Here is a 19,035-nt window from a genome sequence, read left to right on the forward strand (position 1 = left end):
ACTGATTACAAATAAGGGAAACATTTCAAAAACTTACGCACTTTCATGGAGGAGACAGGCAGAAGTGGGGTGAGACAATGTATAATTCTTGAAGACACTGGCATATAGTAGTTTCTGTTCAGGCCTTTTCCAGTTATGTGTAATTTTCACATTTACATACTTTCAGAAGCCTAATATCTTGTGCCCATTCTGAATACAGCAAGGCACACACGCATGTTGAGCATGGAAGGCATCACAACCTTGCATTGCTGAAACTTTATGCCACACTAAGCTTAAGGCAAACTTTCTGTTTAAGTTTCTTCAACGTTGGAAGATAAACACCTGACAAACTAAAGCTTTCTTGGCTGGTAATGGTTGAGTCCTGAAATATCAAACTGAGGTCAGTTGCCATTTTTCTCCTCAAAAGTATGCAAACACTTCTAACAGACTCTTAATTATAACTTACCCTCCTCCACCAAAAGCCAGGGAGTCCATGTCTCCTTTAATGAAAAACATGTTGTCTCCTGTCCATTTGAAAACCTAAGAGGGAAAAAAAACCCAAAACAAAACAGACAAGCAAGTAAAAATATCTGAACTTTTTGTTTGAGTGGAAGAGAAACCAAATATCAGAAGAGACAGAATATGGGTAGCTAGGGGCCAGTTTAATGAAGTTACCAAGCTTACACAGAAAACTCAGGGAACAGATATTTGCAGATAAAAATTCTCATAGGTTTTCTATTAATTAAAACCCATAGTATTTTTCAGATTTACTGGCAGATTTATTCAGTAAGTATTTAAGGATAATGCACATGAGAGGGGGGAGGAGGAAGCAAGAGCATACAAAGTTATTACTACTCACCTCAAAGTCTGGAGAAAAAGTGAACATAAATGTCTCCCCAGTGCCATAAAAGCCATCACTCACTTTAAAAGGTTCAGAAGCTAGTGCACCAAAAACCTGTAGTAAAAATGCATAAGAAGAAAAACTTCAGAGAAACTACATACTATCTGAGAATCTTAATGATAGTAAGATAAGCAAATGAGCTGGTAAATGTTGCCAGATTTGAACTTCACTACAGGATGAGCCTTACATGTTATCAGGGTTCTGAGTGCATTGAGATATGGTATGGTGCTTTGTGGTACAATAAAAAGGTAAGAGAACTCATTCTTGATAAAAAGTGAACACAGCAAGAAAAAACCCCACACTAATGGATAAAAACTAAACTCAAAAAACTCTCAGAAACAAGGTATACCTATTTAAAATTTCAGATCAAAAGGTCCTGCTCTTTCCTGCATAGCTCCTATTCCACTTCAGCAAGTTCCTAGCTGCAACCAAGTTGTTATTTTTCACATAATTTATTCATTCCAATCCTAGTAACAGGCAAGCACTGGTTACCTGTCAGATTTTAATGGGAGGACAGGATGCCATCCAGAGAGACCTGAACAAACTTGAGAACAGGGCCCATGTGAACCACATGAAGTTCAGCCAACAGTCCAAATGTAAAGCCCTGTACCCGGGGTCAGGGCAATCCCAAACTTAAGTACAGACTTGGAGATGAACTCCCCTGAGAATAGTCCTGCAGCAGACAACTTGGGGTTCTTGTGGATGAAAGGTTGGACATGAGCCACCATATGTTCACTTTTTGTCGAATTCAAGCATTAATCTCTTGCAAGAAACTTAATTTTTAAGAATGTGCACAACAGCAAACAAGTTAATGCAGGTAGTACTGTACATTTTAGAAGTCACTGTTAAGACTCCATTCTTACAAAGCAGACAAAAGGTAGGATTTATATACCAAACTTTCTTTAAATCATAGCACTTACAGAAGCTTACTCACATTATTACTGCTGTATTTCTTTATATTACCATTTTTAAGAACAAACTGTCACTACACTGACAAATGACTCCACTCATGTAAAATAGTTCCTTTACTTCAGTGAAGAGAATTACCTTTCAGTATACACGTAACCAGTATTTATACTTTAAAAATCTGATTCTCTAGAAGAATTTTTAAACTTACTTGACAAGATGATGAAGTAAAATATCACAGTCAGCTAAAGGTGCTCACTTTTCCAAGATCTGTATCAGTCACAGATGCAATGTTGAACAATAAATTCAATCTAAAATCTTGAAGATCCATGAACTAAGGTGCAAGTTTCTGCACCCTTCTTTTAAAGCTAATTCACAGGAAAACTAGCCCAAACTAATGTCTTTTTTCTTTTTTTTTTTTTTTTTTTTTAGCAAGGACATTTATTTCATTCAACAGCTAAAATCAAACACTGGCAAAGCTACAAGCCATTTTCCATCTTATTCTCTCTCCCCTGTTCAGCTGGGAGTGATAGAATGGCTTGGCAGGCACCTGGCATCCAGCCCAGGTCCACCCACCACATGACCTTAGATTTGGTTATTGTATGCAGATAATTGAACTTAAACAGAACATCTTTTAGCCTAAAAATCCATATTAAATTCAAATTAAGAAAGTTTGATCAATGAACATAACAAAATGGGCTGCTGAAATAAATAAATTTCCATATTTAAATAACTACAGGAATATTTTCCAGCAACAGTAAGTCATTGAACTCTTCCAATGATTTTTTAGTCCACAAAGTATCTGAGTCTCTGTATCTTAACTTCCTTTAAGGACTCAAGTAATTTTTTGAATAATTCTCTAGCAGCTCTGGTAGCTGAGCTACATTCAAGTAGTTAAGACATGTTTTACTTCAGATTTATACTCTCAGGGCTGACCATATATGTAGTAAGCAAATATAAGCAAAAAAGATAAAATAGATGAAGATTTCATTAACAACTGATATTCCTTGAGAGGAATTAACCTTCCATTAAAATAACATACAGAGTTGTGTCTAACCAAAACTATCTCAGTTCAGCCTCTACTCAGGTATGAACTTTCTACACAACACTTATTCTGGTGTTTGCCTCTGATCATAGTAGGACTATTATTTGTATAAAGAGTAAAACACAGAACAAAATTCTAACCATAAAGAAAACCTTGCATACTTTACTGAAGAGACTTTGAAGCTTTATTTCTAATTATGGAATAAACTCAGCTATAAGGAACCTCAGATGGTGTCTCATAGTTTTCTACTCAGTGAAGAACTGATTCTAAAACTGTAATTAGGTTGACTTAGTCTTGTCCAGTTCAGGTTTGCATAGGAATCAGGATTCAAGAGCCTCTCTATGTTTTATATGCCTCAGACTGAGTCTTGGAAGATTACATTGCTGCCACAAGCAATAATCAAAAAATCAGACTTTACAGAAAAAGAGCAATTTGCCTCCCAACAGTTATTCTAGTTCTTGAGAAGTCATGTCTCTAGGACTTCTCTAGGAGATCAGATTGTTGTGGCTAGTTGTTAGGGTGGGTAACTAAAATTCCCAGGTCCTAGGCTCCAGGTGTGACACTTCTGCAGTGTATATAATACAATCTGAAGAATTACTTATTACAAAACTAGAGAGTCTTTGGGGTAGTTAACTGCATTAATTCCACTTCTAAGCCACCTCTTGTTTAGTGACTCATGTTCATGAATTAAGTGTCAAATTCTTTTTAAATGGCTGTCAGGGTAGACACCAGACCTTGGTGTCTTCAGTAACAGAAGCACATACAAATAGATGCAGTCAATAACAATTGTAATGAGATACCTATAGATTTCATGGACGCCTTTATTAGAGGACCTCCAAAAACTGAATGGAGCAGGCAATTTCAGTGGCTTTAGATTCCAAATTCCAACTGGGCAATGTTCAGCTCTTACACAATTAAAGCTTTATTTTGGATGGGTTTTTTTAAACAGCCATTTAAGGAAATTTTCCCATAGACTTGAAAAAGAAATCAAGACTGGGGAAGATTTCTGAGTAAAAATTAAATAGGGTGAGGCTTAGCAGCCTTTAATGAAACATAGTATGAAAAGTTACAAGACACACTTGGTCCTTACATAACCTATTATCAACGTAAGAAAGAAAGGAATCTTCATAAACATGGACAAAGAACAGTATCTCAGAGGAAATTGTCCAGGAAATAAATTAATTCTACTTTAAAAGAAAAGCACCTCAAGCAAGGATATGACAAACCCACTATCTTTCATTAACATAGGAGCTACAAAGTGGGCAGAACAAAGAATGCTGAAGAGGATTGATGAGGTATGCTCAGCAAATATCAAGAAACTCGTCATATTTCTGTAATTCTTCAAAAAGGCTGAACCACATTTGGGAACTTCTCTGAAAGAGATAGCTAATGAAAAGTTGGTGACCTTGGAGCATAAGATAGGAATAAACACCTGTTCTCTTAAAACATGTTCTAGAACGACATGAACAATATTTATCTTAGCACACTGCAGTGAACTATTTCTGGATAAATTATCCTATAAAAAAAGCAGTTTTCAGTCATGGAGAGCAGTTTTGTAAGACTACCTGCCAGAAAGATACAATGTATTCAAGAAAATTAACGTCTGCCACAAAAAACAACATCTTAGATAAAATATTTCCCCTAATTACCAAAGGGCATGTAAACTGCCAATGTCTTATTTTTCATGACCGTTGATTCTTGAATGAAAAGGAGAAAGACTATGCTGAATTTCCGTGAGTTTTGAACAGAAAAGTGGTGAGACAAAACTACTGAAAACATCACTCTCAAGGAACGAGCATGTAAAAGTTGCCTAAACCTTTCGTTCTATAGCTGGTCACTAAATAGACATGGATTTCCCCCACTCAAGTAGAACTGAGGCAAGATTTAGAATACACTGTGAAATGTAAGTTCAGTGGCTACTTGAGCCAAAAGTCCAAGGAACAGTTTAACGCATATTCCTGGGTATGAGACTGAGATTCATCAAGGTTTGCTTCATAAAAAAAAAGTTATGACATGTCTATGAACTCCCTGTTTTAACCAGGCAACCATGACACTTTTTGAACATGCAAGCTGAGATATAATACAGAAGATAATACGAATACTTTCAGCAACAGAACAATACTACACAGAAGTGACAAGACATACCTATTATAAAAGCAACATTTTCTTTGTGGGTCAGATAATCAGGTACTAGGAAGCAGGTGTATTACTCATCTTAAGAAGCTAATAAGGAAATTTGAGAAGTAAAATTACTGAAGTACATTTAAGAGGCTTAAGAGTCTGTTGAGACACATCAAATTATTCAATAGTTTTTATCTTCAAGATTAAAAAGTAAATGAAGAAAAAGCTCCTTTTTGAAGAACTCCTGGGAAAACGAGTCCTCTACTAGCAAGAAATTTGGAAGGGATTAATCTTTATAAGGGACCCCTAAGGCAGAAAACAAGAGAAAAATCAAGTTGTGACTTTTATAGTTTTCAGACCCCTGAATGATGTGAGCCCATGCTTCTTAAAAATAAAATCAGTGGTTACCAGATTGAGACAGATACGTGAAATAGATGCTACAGATTTTAAAGTGGTTCTGCCAACTTTTCATGACAGCAGTAACTTGCTTCCATAAGGGAGCACAGAAATTACAGAAAAAAAACTCAAAACAGGAAGCATCATACTGCCTGCAGTGTTTCATTTGTTAGTAGAATACTTAAGAGTGGATGTTTGCTACTCAAATGGCAAGATGTGAGCCACTTTCTGAAATTCACACCCCAGCCAAAGGAGAAAAGAACACAACTAGAGAGACTCAAGGAACAAAAAAAATTAATAATGCAACAAAGATACTACAGCCCTTGAATGGGAGAGAGATGTTGGCTGCAGTCAGAGAATGTACGAAGAAGCACTGGCCACAGTTGGTAATGACTTTCTAACTCAACAAGATCTTCCAGTGTATGAAAGTTTTAGAGACTGTATTTCTTGTGCCATAACTGCATTAAAAAATTAAAATTGAATTGTTTAACTGGGCATCATGAGAACCATGCACTACAACAGTGAACTTGTATGATTAAAGTATTTCCTAGACACGTAGTATGTCAGAGGGTTGCTTAACAGTGAAACACATTTCTAAGGTAAAAAATCTGCAAACACTCTCAATTTTATCTCCCATGATGGACCAAAGTGTCAGCTATTCCCTTATACCCCTCAAACGTTTTTCTTGATGTGTCCCATACTTCCACACAAACATTTTCCTACCTGTCCATCACTGTCTTTGATAACCAACAGCACAGGCGTGTCTAATCCCATCATTGTTCGATACAAAGTCTTCAAGCTCATGCCATGCTTCGCAGTACTGTAGACAAGAGTCCATGGATAGCCAATAGTCCGTGGTGGAAGAGACTTTGTGAGCTATGAACAAGAAAATGACAATCCATTATTTAACATATGCTTTATGTTTACAAGTGTATTACATGTAAATGAAAGCAGACTCTGTTCTTCTGAACTATTTCTAAGCGGCCTTAAAAGCTAAGACTAAACCTGAAGTTTCACATGTCTATTTTCTCCTTTTGTTCACTCACACGAGTTTCTTTTCCTACCCCTACCAGTGACCTGCAGAAGAATGATTTATCAACTGAAGAACACATCTTTGTCAAGGTCTCTAAGACAATTATCAAAGGACAGTAAAAACACACTTATCATTGCATAACAATACTGCATGTCCCATCAATGTGTCAGCATTGTGTAACTAGATCACTCAAGTCAGCAGGTAACAAGCTGAAGGGTAAATGCTGCTTGCTGTCCTGTTCCTGTGCCTTTTAATCCAAAACTTCAATTAACACATTTATAATGAGATGACTTTGGACTGGACAGCAAGAACTGCAGTTAAAACCAAGACGTTTTCAAGGAATAATGAAGGAAGAGTAAAGACATATGCAAAAAGTGTCATGGTGTTAGTATTGAAAAAAAAAGAAAAAAGAAAAAGTGGTAGTTTAGCCATGAATCATGCTCTGCTTAGACACACACAGGTCTATGGTGCCAGATGGAATCCACACAAAAACAGATGGAGCTGATGGAAGTGATCACTGAGTTGCTTCCCATCATTTGCCAGTAGTCCAGGCTAACTGAGAAGGTCCCAGTTAGCAAATGTGATGTCAGTTTACAAGACGGGTTACAAGGAGAATCCCAGGAACTAAAGGCCTATCAGTCTGACCTTGGTGTCTGGGAAGGTCAAGGAACAGATCATCCTGAGTGCCATCACATAGCATGTGCAAGACAACTAGGGATCAGGCCCAGCCAGTTCATGAAAGGCAGGCCTTGTTTAACCAACCTGATCATCTCCTGTGACAAGGTGACCCACCTGATGGATGTTGTCTATCTGGATTTCAGTAAAGCCTCTGACACCATTTCTCACAGCATTCTCCTGGTGAAACTGACTGCTTATGACTTAAACAGGTGCCCTATTCACTGTGTAAAAAACTGGTTGGATGGCAGGGCCTAGAGAGTGGTGGTGGAGTTAAATCCAGTTGGTGGCTGGTCCCTAGTCGTGTTCCCCAGGGCTCAGTACTGGAGCCACTCTTGTTTAGGATCTTTACCAATGACCTGGATGTGGGGACTGAGTGCACCCTCAGTCAGCTTGCAGATGACAAGAAGTTGGGCAGGAGTGTTGGTCTGTTGGACAGTAGGAAGGATATACAGAGGGATCTCGACAGGCTGGATTGGCGGACCAAGGCCAACAGTATGAGGCTCAATAAGGCAAAGTGCTGGGTTCCACCATTTGAGTCACAAAAACCCCATGCAATGCTAAAGGCTAGGGAAAGAGCAGCTGAAAAGTGGCACAGAGGAAAAGGATCTGAGGGTGCTGTTTGACAGATGGCAGAGCATGAGCCAGCAGTGTGCCAAGGTGGCCAAGAACAGCATCCTGACTTGTTCCCTGTACTGGGCACTGGTGAGGCTGCACCTTGAGTACTGTGTGGTATTCTGGGCCCTTCACTGCAAGAGAAACATTGAGATGTGTCCAAAGAAGGGCAGAGATGGACTGAAGGAGCTGGAGTTGTTTAGTCTGCAGAAAAGGAGGCTCAGAGGGACCTCATCACTCTCTACAACTACTTTAAAGTAGACTGTAGTGAGGTGGCAGTCAGTCTTTTCTCTCAAGTAACAAGTAGGAGGACAAGAAAAAATGTCCTCAAGTTGTGCCAGCAGAGGTCTGGATTGGATCTTAGGAAAAATTACTTCAGTGAAAGGGTTGTCAAACACTGAAACAAGCTGCCCAGGGAAGTGGTTAAGTCACTATCCCTGGAGGTATTTAAAGGATGTGTAAGATGTGACACTTAAGGAAATGGTTTAGTGGTTGACTTGGCAGTGCTGGGTTAATGATTAAACTCTGTGATCTTAACATTTCTAACATGCACAATTTATTTTCTTCTATTTAATATTGCACAAGGTTTTCCTACTTATGGGTTTTACACTAGAGTCATACCATTTGTGATACATCAGTGTAGAAGACTAAATAACGACATATTTAAGTTAATACCTTTTCAATTTGTTCTGGCTGTAGTAATTCACTTGGATCACTAAGATTTGGCCGGAATGCTTCAGGCTCCAGGTCTGTTTTGATGTTTGCTACCTGTTTTGAATTGGTATCTTCTCTCGTGGTTATCTACAAAAAGAACACCAAGAAAGTAAGTATTTGCCATTCTATAAGCAGGAAAGATTCTTTGCAGGTTTAAAATCATGCAGTTATCAAGTTAGTTATGCAAGTCCTTCAAAAGTTAAGAGATCTGATAGATTTTATCTGACCAAGATTGCCACTGCTTCCAACAGCAAGCTGGTACACAACTATATCCCAACAATACCAGACACCTACTGAGAAGAAAGCTATGGTTTTATGCTAAAACAACAAAAACCATTCTCATACACAGCTGAAGAGTTTCAACTGCTTTTTAGAAGTTACCTTATAAAGTTCTTGCCTTTTAATACTAACAGAGCCTTCTAAGTGTAATTAAAAAAAAAAACCAAGAAAGAAAAGGAATTAAAAATTCAACACTGACACTCCTCAGTAGCTTCTGAATCAATATACTCCTTTAGAGTACTTATGAAATTCTTCAGATATGCAGTAGACGTCTGGAAAGATTGCTGTCATGTATGTTGAGTAAACCATTTGAAAGGAGCCTTCAGAGGATTGTTGTTCCATATGCTGGACTGCCAGAGTACTTACGGGAATTAAAGAAGAAAGAATTGAGAGGGTGGGGAAGGGAAAGCAGCAATAATACTCAAGCTGCATAGTGAGCCCTGAGGTCTTGAAAAGATGCACTATGGAAAGAGTCCTGCAGTAGTTTAAAATACCTGACCTATACATCCACTCTAGTGAGTTGTTGTAGATACCATTTAGTGGAGGTGACAGAAGGCCACAAAATCCCTCATCAGAAGTAGTTCACAGCAACTTCTTACCACAGTTGACATTCACTGGCATTTTCAAATTAAAGTGTCATGTCTTGACAACTAGAATAGCTGAGATCCAAAAAGGTTTCCTTCTATAAATCCTGCTGCAGGGATATTTAAAACTTGCTAGGGATAGTGAAATCTGACTGAAGAATAGGAAAAAGCAAGGAAGTTAGCAAGATAAGTCTCTGCAGCAAGACTTATTAAAATGTTGAGATTTGCTAAAGAAAAAAGGAAATATTAACAAGAATGAGTGCATCTGAATAATTTATCAGCCTAAACAAAGTTTCATTGAAAGCCAGACTGTCCAAATTGAAGCCCGAATCCTGAAAATTTCAAGAAAATACCTGCCAAACTACCTGCCAACTCCAGTCTGCCACATCATTCATACTCTAAATATACAGTAGTTCTAAACACAGTATTTCACAATATCACCATAGTAAACTTTGCCAAGCTTTTGTGAACTTGCCTAGTTAATACAAGACCCAAATCAAAGAAAACACTGAAATACAGACAGGAATATTTAAATAAAATATGGCCACCTGAGCCAAAAAAAAGGATATCTCCTTTCTCTCCCTCAAGGACCACAAAAGAGTTGCTATCGTGAACTCCTGTAACCTAAAAATCAGCTCTTAAAAGTCAAAGTATCAAACTACATTCATAGAATAACTGATTTACAGTATCAGTTCTTAACTCAAGAAAAGGTGCACTTAAAGTTTCAAGCAAGCAAAAGCTCATGCCTTCCTCTTTTCAATGGAAGATAACAAACTATGCAATTATCCATATAGCTTCATGTACAAAAAGATGACCTACATGCTGCATTATAGAGTGTTATCTCTAACATGTTATTTCATAGTCTCAATCTTTTCCACTTTAAATACCTTCCTCCATCATATACTACTGCTTCAACTCCAGACAAGTTCGGCATTGTTCAACTGCATAGCAGAAAGCTTATTCCCTTTGTTATTCTTTAATTCTGATTAAAGGCCACCATGTAAAACATTAAAACATGAGTAATTTGACCTCAAGTGGTGGGGGATTCTGGATTTTTCCATTCAGGTTTGTTTTGTTTTGGGGGTTTTGCTTGTTCACTTTTGTTTTGTTGGTATTTTGCCTCTTTTATTATTATTACAGTAAAGCACTTTTCTTCTAGAAAGAACCCTGCTCTGTTCAAACAGTGTGTTCAAAAGTATCTGTTTGACAGAAAGAAGTGTAGCTTCAAAACTTAAATACTGATTTATCATCAAATTTTGACAGAGCAGACTGACCTACAGTCAGATTCCAGAGGCTTCCAAAATTAGTAACTATCACATAGTCTGTTTGGGACCACAACTCTCAAACGCCCTCAGAGCAAACAGTTTATAGGCTACAGCCCATTACATCATATTTTTTTAAATCAGCCTAAACCCTGAGTTTGGGGATTCCAGATGAAAGATAGTTGGATAGCTCTTGCACTTCCAGGATATTAATACAGGGATTCTACACCACTACTTGTCAAAAATGGAAGAGTTCTCTTCTCAAGAGGGAATAACTTGGGTTTTTTTCCAAATTTCTGATATTCCCATAGAAGCAGAAGTGCAGCCTTTGGGTTCATGGTTCATGCTCATTTTTGATCTATATAACTGTATTACTTACAAAACATTTTAAAACAATTAATTACTGATTATTAAACAAACAACAGAGCTAATAAAATGCTTTCTTATGTGTAATCACATAATAGGTAAAAAAGCCAAGATCAAAGAAAAAAACAGAACAAAACTTTTTAGTTTCAGCAGGCAATTACTTCAGGAAAACAAAGTACTCAATGATTCTAAGAAGGTCTAAGCTATGCTTTCCATCAGTAAGTCATATTAGTTGCTGTGTACATCACACAATTTTATAACTGTCAAAAAACTATGAAACACCTAAAGAGAATGCAAATACATTTCAATCCGTACCCACAGACCTTTGAAAATCCAAACTGCTTTCAAAGTACTGTTTTGTGTGTTTGTGTATGACTGTTGCCATGTAGAACTGCCTCAGTTACCTGCTTTTATAACAGGAAAAATACTTACCTATTCCACAGAAGTTGTGAAGCTTCATACTTGCCAAGTACTGTGAGATTCTTGATGAAAGATTTCTATATAAAATTAAACACCCATGCAACAAAGTTTTGGATTCTTCACCTGTTTTGCATTCTTTTTAGGAAAGCTTCTATCTAACACAACACACCAGTCAGTCTAAAATGTAAGTTAAAACACAACACTGCAAGTCAAGCAGTACTGAGAACAAACTTAGAAACTCTAACAGAAAATTCCTGTGTGAAAAAGGTGGAAGTAGTAGTTCCATCATAAAATTACCGATTCCATCATAGCATTGCATGAATAAATACATCCAAACCAAAGGAATTTTCTGCTGGATCCTTGTAGTGCTGTAGACAAGACAAACCCACTGAGTGTGGGACTTGCCCTGATCCAAGACACTACAAAGAAAGATGTTTTAGTATCTGGAGATGGGGTTTAAACTACTGAAGAGGGCACCTGGAGACGTCTGCAGAGTGTGCGCAGTTCTTCGCTATTTAGAGCATCGATCCTGCGGTGATACTCAGCCACTGACACTACCTGAATATGGAGACAGGAAGACAATAATTCCACTGACAGTTGAAGTAAAGTAAAAAGGTATGAAAGAAAAAATTGGAGGAGAATAATGAAGGGAAAATGTGCAATGAGAACAAACAAACAAGAAGGGCTAAAAGATGTTTGTTTCTGCAAGGGCAATGCACATATAGGTGATTTTAGACATATGAGTACACACAGCAAGATTACAAAAACACTAAGGGCACTAGCAGTCAGATAGATCTCACTGCTACAGGACGAATACAGAACTGAGAGAGGAGTGCATAAAGTTACTAAAATCAGGATGCTAAATTAAAAGTCAGTCTGAGTTGCATGCCTTAACCCAAACTCTTCAGCCCAAAGTCTTCTCAAATGTTCTTTACACCCAGATTAACGAATCCCGTGAACCTGGTTTGCTTTCCTGGATGAAGACGACAAGCAAATCACAGGCTTCTCAGTAAATTCTGACTCTATCTGGCAGTGAAGATACAGTTAAAGACAATGTAGCAGGACTACAGTTCAATAACACCCCAATACCACCTCGCAGTATCTTGATCCTGGACTTTCTATTCCCCTCCAAAGCTTCAGGAGTTGCTCATCTGTCAACACATTCATTCCAAATGGCATCTCCACTTTGGCAGGAGGTATATACACAGAAAGTCTTCAGTCAGAAAGCTCTAGAACATGCTGTTCTGGTGCAACAAGCTGGCTAAAGGACTACAACAGTCATTTTGATGTAACTAGAGCAAATAACGTGATTTTGAGAACAACTCAAAATCATCATTTGTATGAAAGCATCTTAAAACAGCTGGTGGAGAGATTAAATGGATGTCCCATGTAGTAAGAGTGTATTAAAAACTTCCAGAGCCTACCACAGCGCAAAGGAAGACAACCACAAGTCCAGCAGCTCCCCATCTACCTGCCCCTACTACAAGGAGTTTGGCCAGATACTCGCCACTGTCCTGAGTACAGAGCCCACAGTCACGCATGACTGGCTCTTGAGCAGCGATGGTTCACTCTACCCCATGCAACTGCAAGGCAAGGAAAAAGGAATACTTGTGACACCCAGCTTTATTACTGAATAATCCACAATTACCAGCACTCAATTTATTTCCATAATTTTTTCTACTGTTCTCTTAAAAAAGATTATGAAAATTGTTGTAAATGGTAGTGGTTTCTGAATTCTCAGAGTCAAGCACCTATATGCAAAACTTTAACAATATTTCACTAAAACATATAAGAGATAGTGTAGTTTTATCCTTTTATTTGCTGTAATAGTTGACTACAAATTACACTGTTCACACCAGCAACTTAAGAAGGTAATCTTGGAAAGCAGGAATGTGAGAAACGTTTAGCCTTATTCCTTGTTTAAGCTCAGCCTGTACCCACATGCAAGGGAGTAGTTAAAATGTGCCACAAATAAGTGTTTATTTACAGAGATTATAAAAAAACAACAACAACAACCCAATCTCAAAATGCCTGGCACCATTATATAGTTGCTGTTTCACATAGTGTAATGTAGACAAGCTTTCTAGGCAATGTCACTTGGCCTTCAACCTGCCAACTGCATACTCAGTCACCATACTGTACCTGGGACCTGCTTATGAACCCTTTGGCTAATTGACTGAGATCCGACAGATTTTTTCATATGCCATAGAGGTGCCTCTTATTTCCTGCTTTAGAAACACAAACACCTATCCAAATATTTACAATACAATAGCTTCTTGGCAGGTTGAACCTATTGCACAATATCACATGCCACATGTTTTGAGAACAAAAGCCTGCATAATGGCAAACGATTGGTATGCAATGACAAACATCATGCATATGTCATAGAATGTCAAACTAGCCATAGAAAAATTACAAGAAATCCATCCACCCTGTCAAACCCAGTGCTTATTTTCAGTATACAGTCCATATGAAACGCTGTGAGTAAACCACAAGAAATTGTTACAAGATTATCCACTCATCACTGAACAAGGCTTTAAAAAAGAGTACCTTAAGATACATCAGATACTGCACGTGGCCTTCTATAGAATGCCTGTGGTTTAGGTCAATATGATTTATTTCTGCTTTGCAGTGGACAAGACTATGTACTTCATGATTAAGAAAAAGTTACAGAATCTTAAAGTCATGTATGTCTAAGCTTACTAACAACTACCTTCTACAACTTAATTCAGAAATTGCTTGAGATATATCTCAAAAACAGCCAGCATTTTGCCCCTGCCAAGGCTTGAGAGCACTGTTTTGAAATGATATTAGTGACAGTAGGAGTTCATTCTTTTTTACAATCTTGTTTAATTCATAATCTGCTTATGCTGTGTCATCTTCTGTCAAGATTTCTCCATGTTCCTTCTTCGTAGTCATATAAATCTTTTATTCTACTTCTCCAAGCTGAATAGAAGTGTTTTCTCCTGTGTCCTCCCCACCCCATTGTCTGTTCTCATCATCATTCTAGGAGTTTCTACCACTCATTCTACTTTGAACTTTCCTTCTCAAACACAGAACTTAGTTTTTAATACAGTATTAAAATAAGTGGAAAGCAAGGTATTCAATTCATAAAAGACAAATGCAGATTCATATTCATTATGCCAGAGTGTGATTTTCAGTACAAAATGTTTCTTAGAAATGACATTCTTCCATTTTTGGCCAGGTAGCAGGGGATGTTATTTCCTGTATTTCACCAAGGCTTTTTTTTGATTCTGTCCCACAGTAGCCTTGCAATCAAAACACTTACGCATCAAATGCTTGAAGAACAAAGTTGAAAAACTGGCTGGACCACTAGGCCCAAAGGGTTGATGTTTATCACTGGTTAAGAACTGGCACAGGTTTCCCAAGGAGACCGCAGTGTCTCTACCCTTGGAGGCTTACAAAGTTTGACTCAGCAAGGTCCAGAGCCAACCTGGACAAATTCTTACATTTAAGTTCTTAAAGTATAGGACAAAGCTTTATAAATTCTAATATAGTTCATATCTTTACATATAAATTGCAAAATTGCCCAAATTTGTAGCAATCTAAGTATTCTGCCCAGGAATAATATGCAGGCCTACCTACATGAGTTTGGTATGTACTTTATTTACTATGCTCTCTTTGCTGTGCCATATCAGCATCGAGTTTCCTTGATATCCAAAGGTACTTTTTGAGCATCAGGAAGCGTTCCTGAAGGACCGTCTGTTCTCTGTCTAGTTATTTTCTCTTCAGAAATAATAAAGAAGGAGAGAAAAACAGCTAAATCCCTTATGGTTAATCAGGGCATGGGTTGGAATAGACCAAAACCAAAAATATGTATAGCCAGGGTACTTAAGGCAAAATGGGCTCTTCTTAAGGATTTGAAACTGTCTACCATAGGACAATTCCAAGTTTGAAAAGACATGGAACGTATCTTTAAAGAACTAATACTACCTGCTCTATCCATAATAGCAGCATTGATGAGAAAACAGGGAATGAGTCCCACAACTCATGACATGACTCTCAGTTGGATCCCCCAAGCCACATATATGTGAGTTAACCACTTACCAGAACACCCAACAGTTTTAATATTTAATGCATTAAGTCAGATTGAGGGTTTGCATTACTAATGACTCAACCAATCAAAAATCCCAGCATTCTCCCTTTGGAGAAACTCATGTTGCTAAACGTGTTTTTTCTGAAAATATGTAAAGGGTACCAAACTCTTACGGGATATGGTGGCGTATGCAATGAACAAAACAGAACCCAAAATTTCAAACATGGAACCTTTTCTTATCCTTTAACAACACATATGAAAAGCCAGTTACAATTGTTTAATGTTTGATCAGCCCTTTCAGCCACTGGCCATTATCATTCTGCTACAGGCAGATGTGAAAATGAAAACTTTTTACACCAGGGAGGGATTCCTCAATTTAACAAAAGTGACACACACACCCCTAAATGTCTGTTTGCTAATAGGGAGGTTTAATTGCTGTCCTCAAAACAAACACAGCTAAACTTCAGAGTTAACAAATAGCTGAAACTGTCTCCATCGAGAAAAGGAGGGTCTTATCAGAGCTGAACAGTGCTTCTGAAAGATAAGAATGGGTAAAGCTTAACAGTACAAATGGCTCTCTTACACATAAGATATCTATACCCTCTATACCATAGCTCTGAATATGAAATAAACAAGTATTAAGAAAGAATGAAAGCTATCAATGTTATTTTGAATCTTAATACATCAGTGTAACATCAAGAGAATTCTAAGCCTCATGTACATTAATTCCTCAGATTCAGAAAAGTCTCACCCTGAAAATTCCAGGACATTTAATTGAAAAAAGTCAACATAATTTTATCAGGCCACTTACAAAGTTATCTCAAAATATCAGTCCATCTCCAATTCATCAGTAAACAGGGAGAGGGACGAAAGGATCAAGACTTTTCTAAAGTCTGTAAATGCCTTCTGATAAAAACAAAAGGTATATTTGTGAACTGAATGCTGCTGTGAATATTTTAAGAAACAACTCTAGCTTTATTTTTCAGACAAAATAATTTCCTTCCAAAACCAGTTACGTGCTGCTTGAGAGAAAACAACACCAAAGAACCAGACCTCTCCATCACAAATATGATTTGGGACATACTGATTACGTCACAATAATGCATTAACACATGGGGCTCGCCACACTACATAAACTGTTATAAGGTATCATTTGGAAAATAAACAACCAAATCCCTACGACTAATTTAATTTCATTAATTTTGAATGAGTGTGGCTGCAAAGCTATCCATTTTCTGTCTTGTGGGGTTTTCAGATGGTTCAGCTCCCTGTCACTCTGCTGGCAACAAGGAAGTTGTCAGGACTTAAAGAATGCACTTAATTGTGTCAAAATAATATCAAAGAAGGAAATATATATCTGTATCTATATATATATATATATAAATATAAAATAAGTCACCACAATAGGAACTTGTGATAAGAGCAGATGACAACAACTAGAACCAGGCCTGGTAAAGCAGATGTGGGTAACCTACCTGAACAAAAATACTCACTGTGCAAAACTGTGAGAAAGGAAAGCGATAATTCTAGACATAAACAAAGGTAAAGGTTTGAATTAGCACACCAGGCAAAATTCCACCACTGTGCAAGCTGTGGGAAAGAAAACAACTGCTTACATCCATTGCCATCCCAAGTTGTGGGAACATCTGCAATGCTCCATCAACATCTGTGACTTGGACTGCATAAAAGTGGTACCCCAGAAGCACGACTCTGGGGACCCTCACCACCGAGAAGACCAGAAGGACCAGCAGGATGCCATCAGAATCCATGTGGTGGTGACATCTTCATCTTTTTACTTAATTTGTCTCTCTCATTCTCTCTCTCTCTCATCCCCACTTTCTATTTCTCTCTATCTCATATTTACCATTAAATAAAATCCATACCATTGACTTTGGCATATGATCTCTTTAGCACCTTCAGTTGGCCAGAGGCATCCTTTAATAACTGGATCCTAACAGAAGGGAAGGGACAACAGATAGCCACTTCAAGCAGATAAGGACCAGAGAGAGAATGACAACAGTCCCCCGGGTTGGCTGGCAGCATGGTTCTTCCTCTGTTTCAGTATCTTTAAAGCTGGCTCTCCCCGAACTGCTCTGCACACAGGCCTGTTTTCCAGAGCCAGTACAGAAATGCTGAGTAGGTCACATGACAGCAGCATTCTCCCTGTGACCAGTATTGTCTCCACAGCTTAGCAGAAGGAATAGTTAAATATCTGCCTCAAAGTGCTCTAAGCCCCTAGCAACTGCACCAAGTTGTAATTAGCATATACTGAAGATAAAATATCTGCAATAACCAGAATAAATGAACTGGAGAAGACAGCAAATAAAGCCTGCAGCACACAAAGTGTTACACAGAGTCTGTTAATAACAAGCTATTTTTTCAAGATATGAGAAAACACTAATTTGAAAGACAACTTCAGCAAAAGAACTAAATTTAACATGGCAAACATCAAGCAGTTTAGGATGTTCGTGTAAATAACTAAGAATTAGATTTAAGAAAACTACTTTCCTTATGAGGCAGACCAGATAACTGTACTCATTTTGTTTAAAAAAAAATCTGTAGCAGCATCACCAATAAAATCCAACTCCCCTGCAAAACCATTTAAGGAAGTTTCAGCATGAGCAAGTAGAGAAACCAGTGTTTCAGTTGCTGAAACCACAGCACCTGGTGCCTGAACTCAAGCTGCAACTCCAGAAGGCAGTCTGAGAATGGTTACATCTCAGTTCTGATACTGCCTTGCAAAGATCCTCTCAGGTATGACAGGGAAGTGTTACATATGCTTAAGTAACTGAATTGCAGCCCAGGATGAAAATGCTTGTCTCTAATCAGAAAAAGGATCAACTAAGATCAACTTCAGATTCCACACATCATTAAAACCATATAGAGAAAATATAAGCTTCTACTACTCATTTATACTCAACATCTTTGAATGTTCATCTGCTACTCTAATTTTACTGCATTTTTAGTGAGGTCGAATATTTCCCAATTATTAAAAAAGTAATAACACCTAATAATTCAATGGAATATCTAGAATCATAGAATGGTTAGGTTTGGAAAGGACTTAGAGACTATCTACCTCCAACCTCCCTAGTATAGGTAGGGAACCTTCCACTAGATCAGGTTACTCAGAGCCCCATCCAGATGGGCCTTGAACACCTCCAGGGATGAAGATTCCACAACTTCTCTGGGCAACCTACTTCAGTGTCTTATCACCCTCATAGTAAAGAATTTCTTAATAGGGTCTAATCTAGACCAATCCTTCATCTTAAGACTGTTCCCCCTTGTCCTATCACTACATGCCCTTGTGAAAAGTCCCCCTTCAGCTTCCTTGTAGTTCCTTCAGGTACTGGAAGGTGGTATAACATCTCCTCAGAGCCTTCTCTTCTCCAGGTTGAACAGCCACAACTTTCTCACCCTGTCTTCACAGAAAAGGTGCTTCAGCCCTTGGATCAACTTAGTGGCTCTCCTCTGGACTTGTTATGACAGGTCCACATTGGAACGTCTAATCAAGGTATGATGCATAAACCCTCAAATTATTTAGGGTTATTATCAAATGGGTATGGCAAATATCTGTCATCAAGAAAAGGTTCTAAGCCTAGTGATCCGCCTAAGAAAGTACTGGATTGCACACTGCTTTCTTTTATTACTAAAACCCCCTCACATCATTAGTTCACTCATTACT

The 19,035-nt window shown here is 38.0% G+C and overlaps 1 protein-coding gene across 10 annotated transcripts in view; it reads right to left on the minus strand.

Annotated features, from left to right (window-relative positions):
- The window catches only part of OXR1 (oxidation resistance 1), a 263,783-nt gene that overhangs the window by 2,349 nt on the left and 242,399 nt on the right, over nt 1-19,035 (minus strand). For 9 of the 10 annotated variants that reach the window (XM_071553986.1, XM_071553994.1, XM_071553987.1 and 6 more), the window contains 5 exons: nt 11,774-11,854; nt 8,347-8,472; nt 6,072-6,224; nt 839-934; nt 446-519 (listed from right to left, as the gene is read on the minus strand). In XM_071553986.1, coding sequence (XP_071410087.1) covers nt 446-519; nt 839-934; nt 6,072-6,224; nt 8,347-8,472; nt 11,774-11,854 — 530 coding nt within the window. The remainder of the gene's footprint in view (nt 1-445; nt 520-838; nt 935-6,071; nt 6,225-8,346; nt 8,473-11,773; nt 11,855-19,035) is intronic. The other variant, XM_071553993.1, reaches the window with a different exon arrangement.

Source organism: Pithys albifrons, chromosome 4, assembly GCF_047495875.1.
Source record: "Pithys albifrons albifrons isolate INPA30051 chromosome 4, PitAlb_v1, whole genome shotgun sequence".
NCBI classification, from domain to species: Eukaryota; Metazoa; Chordata; class Aves; order Passeriformes; family Thamnophilidae; genus Pithys; species Pithys albifrons.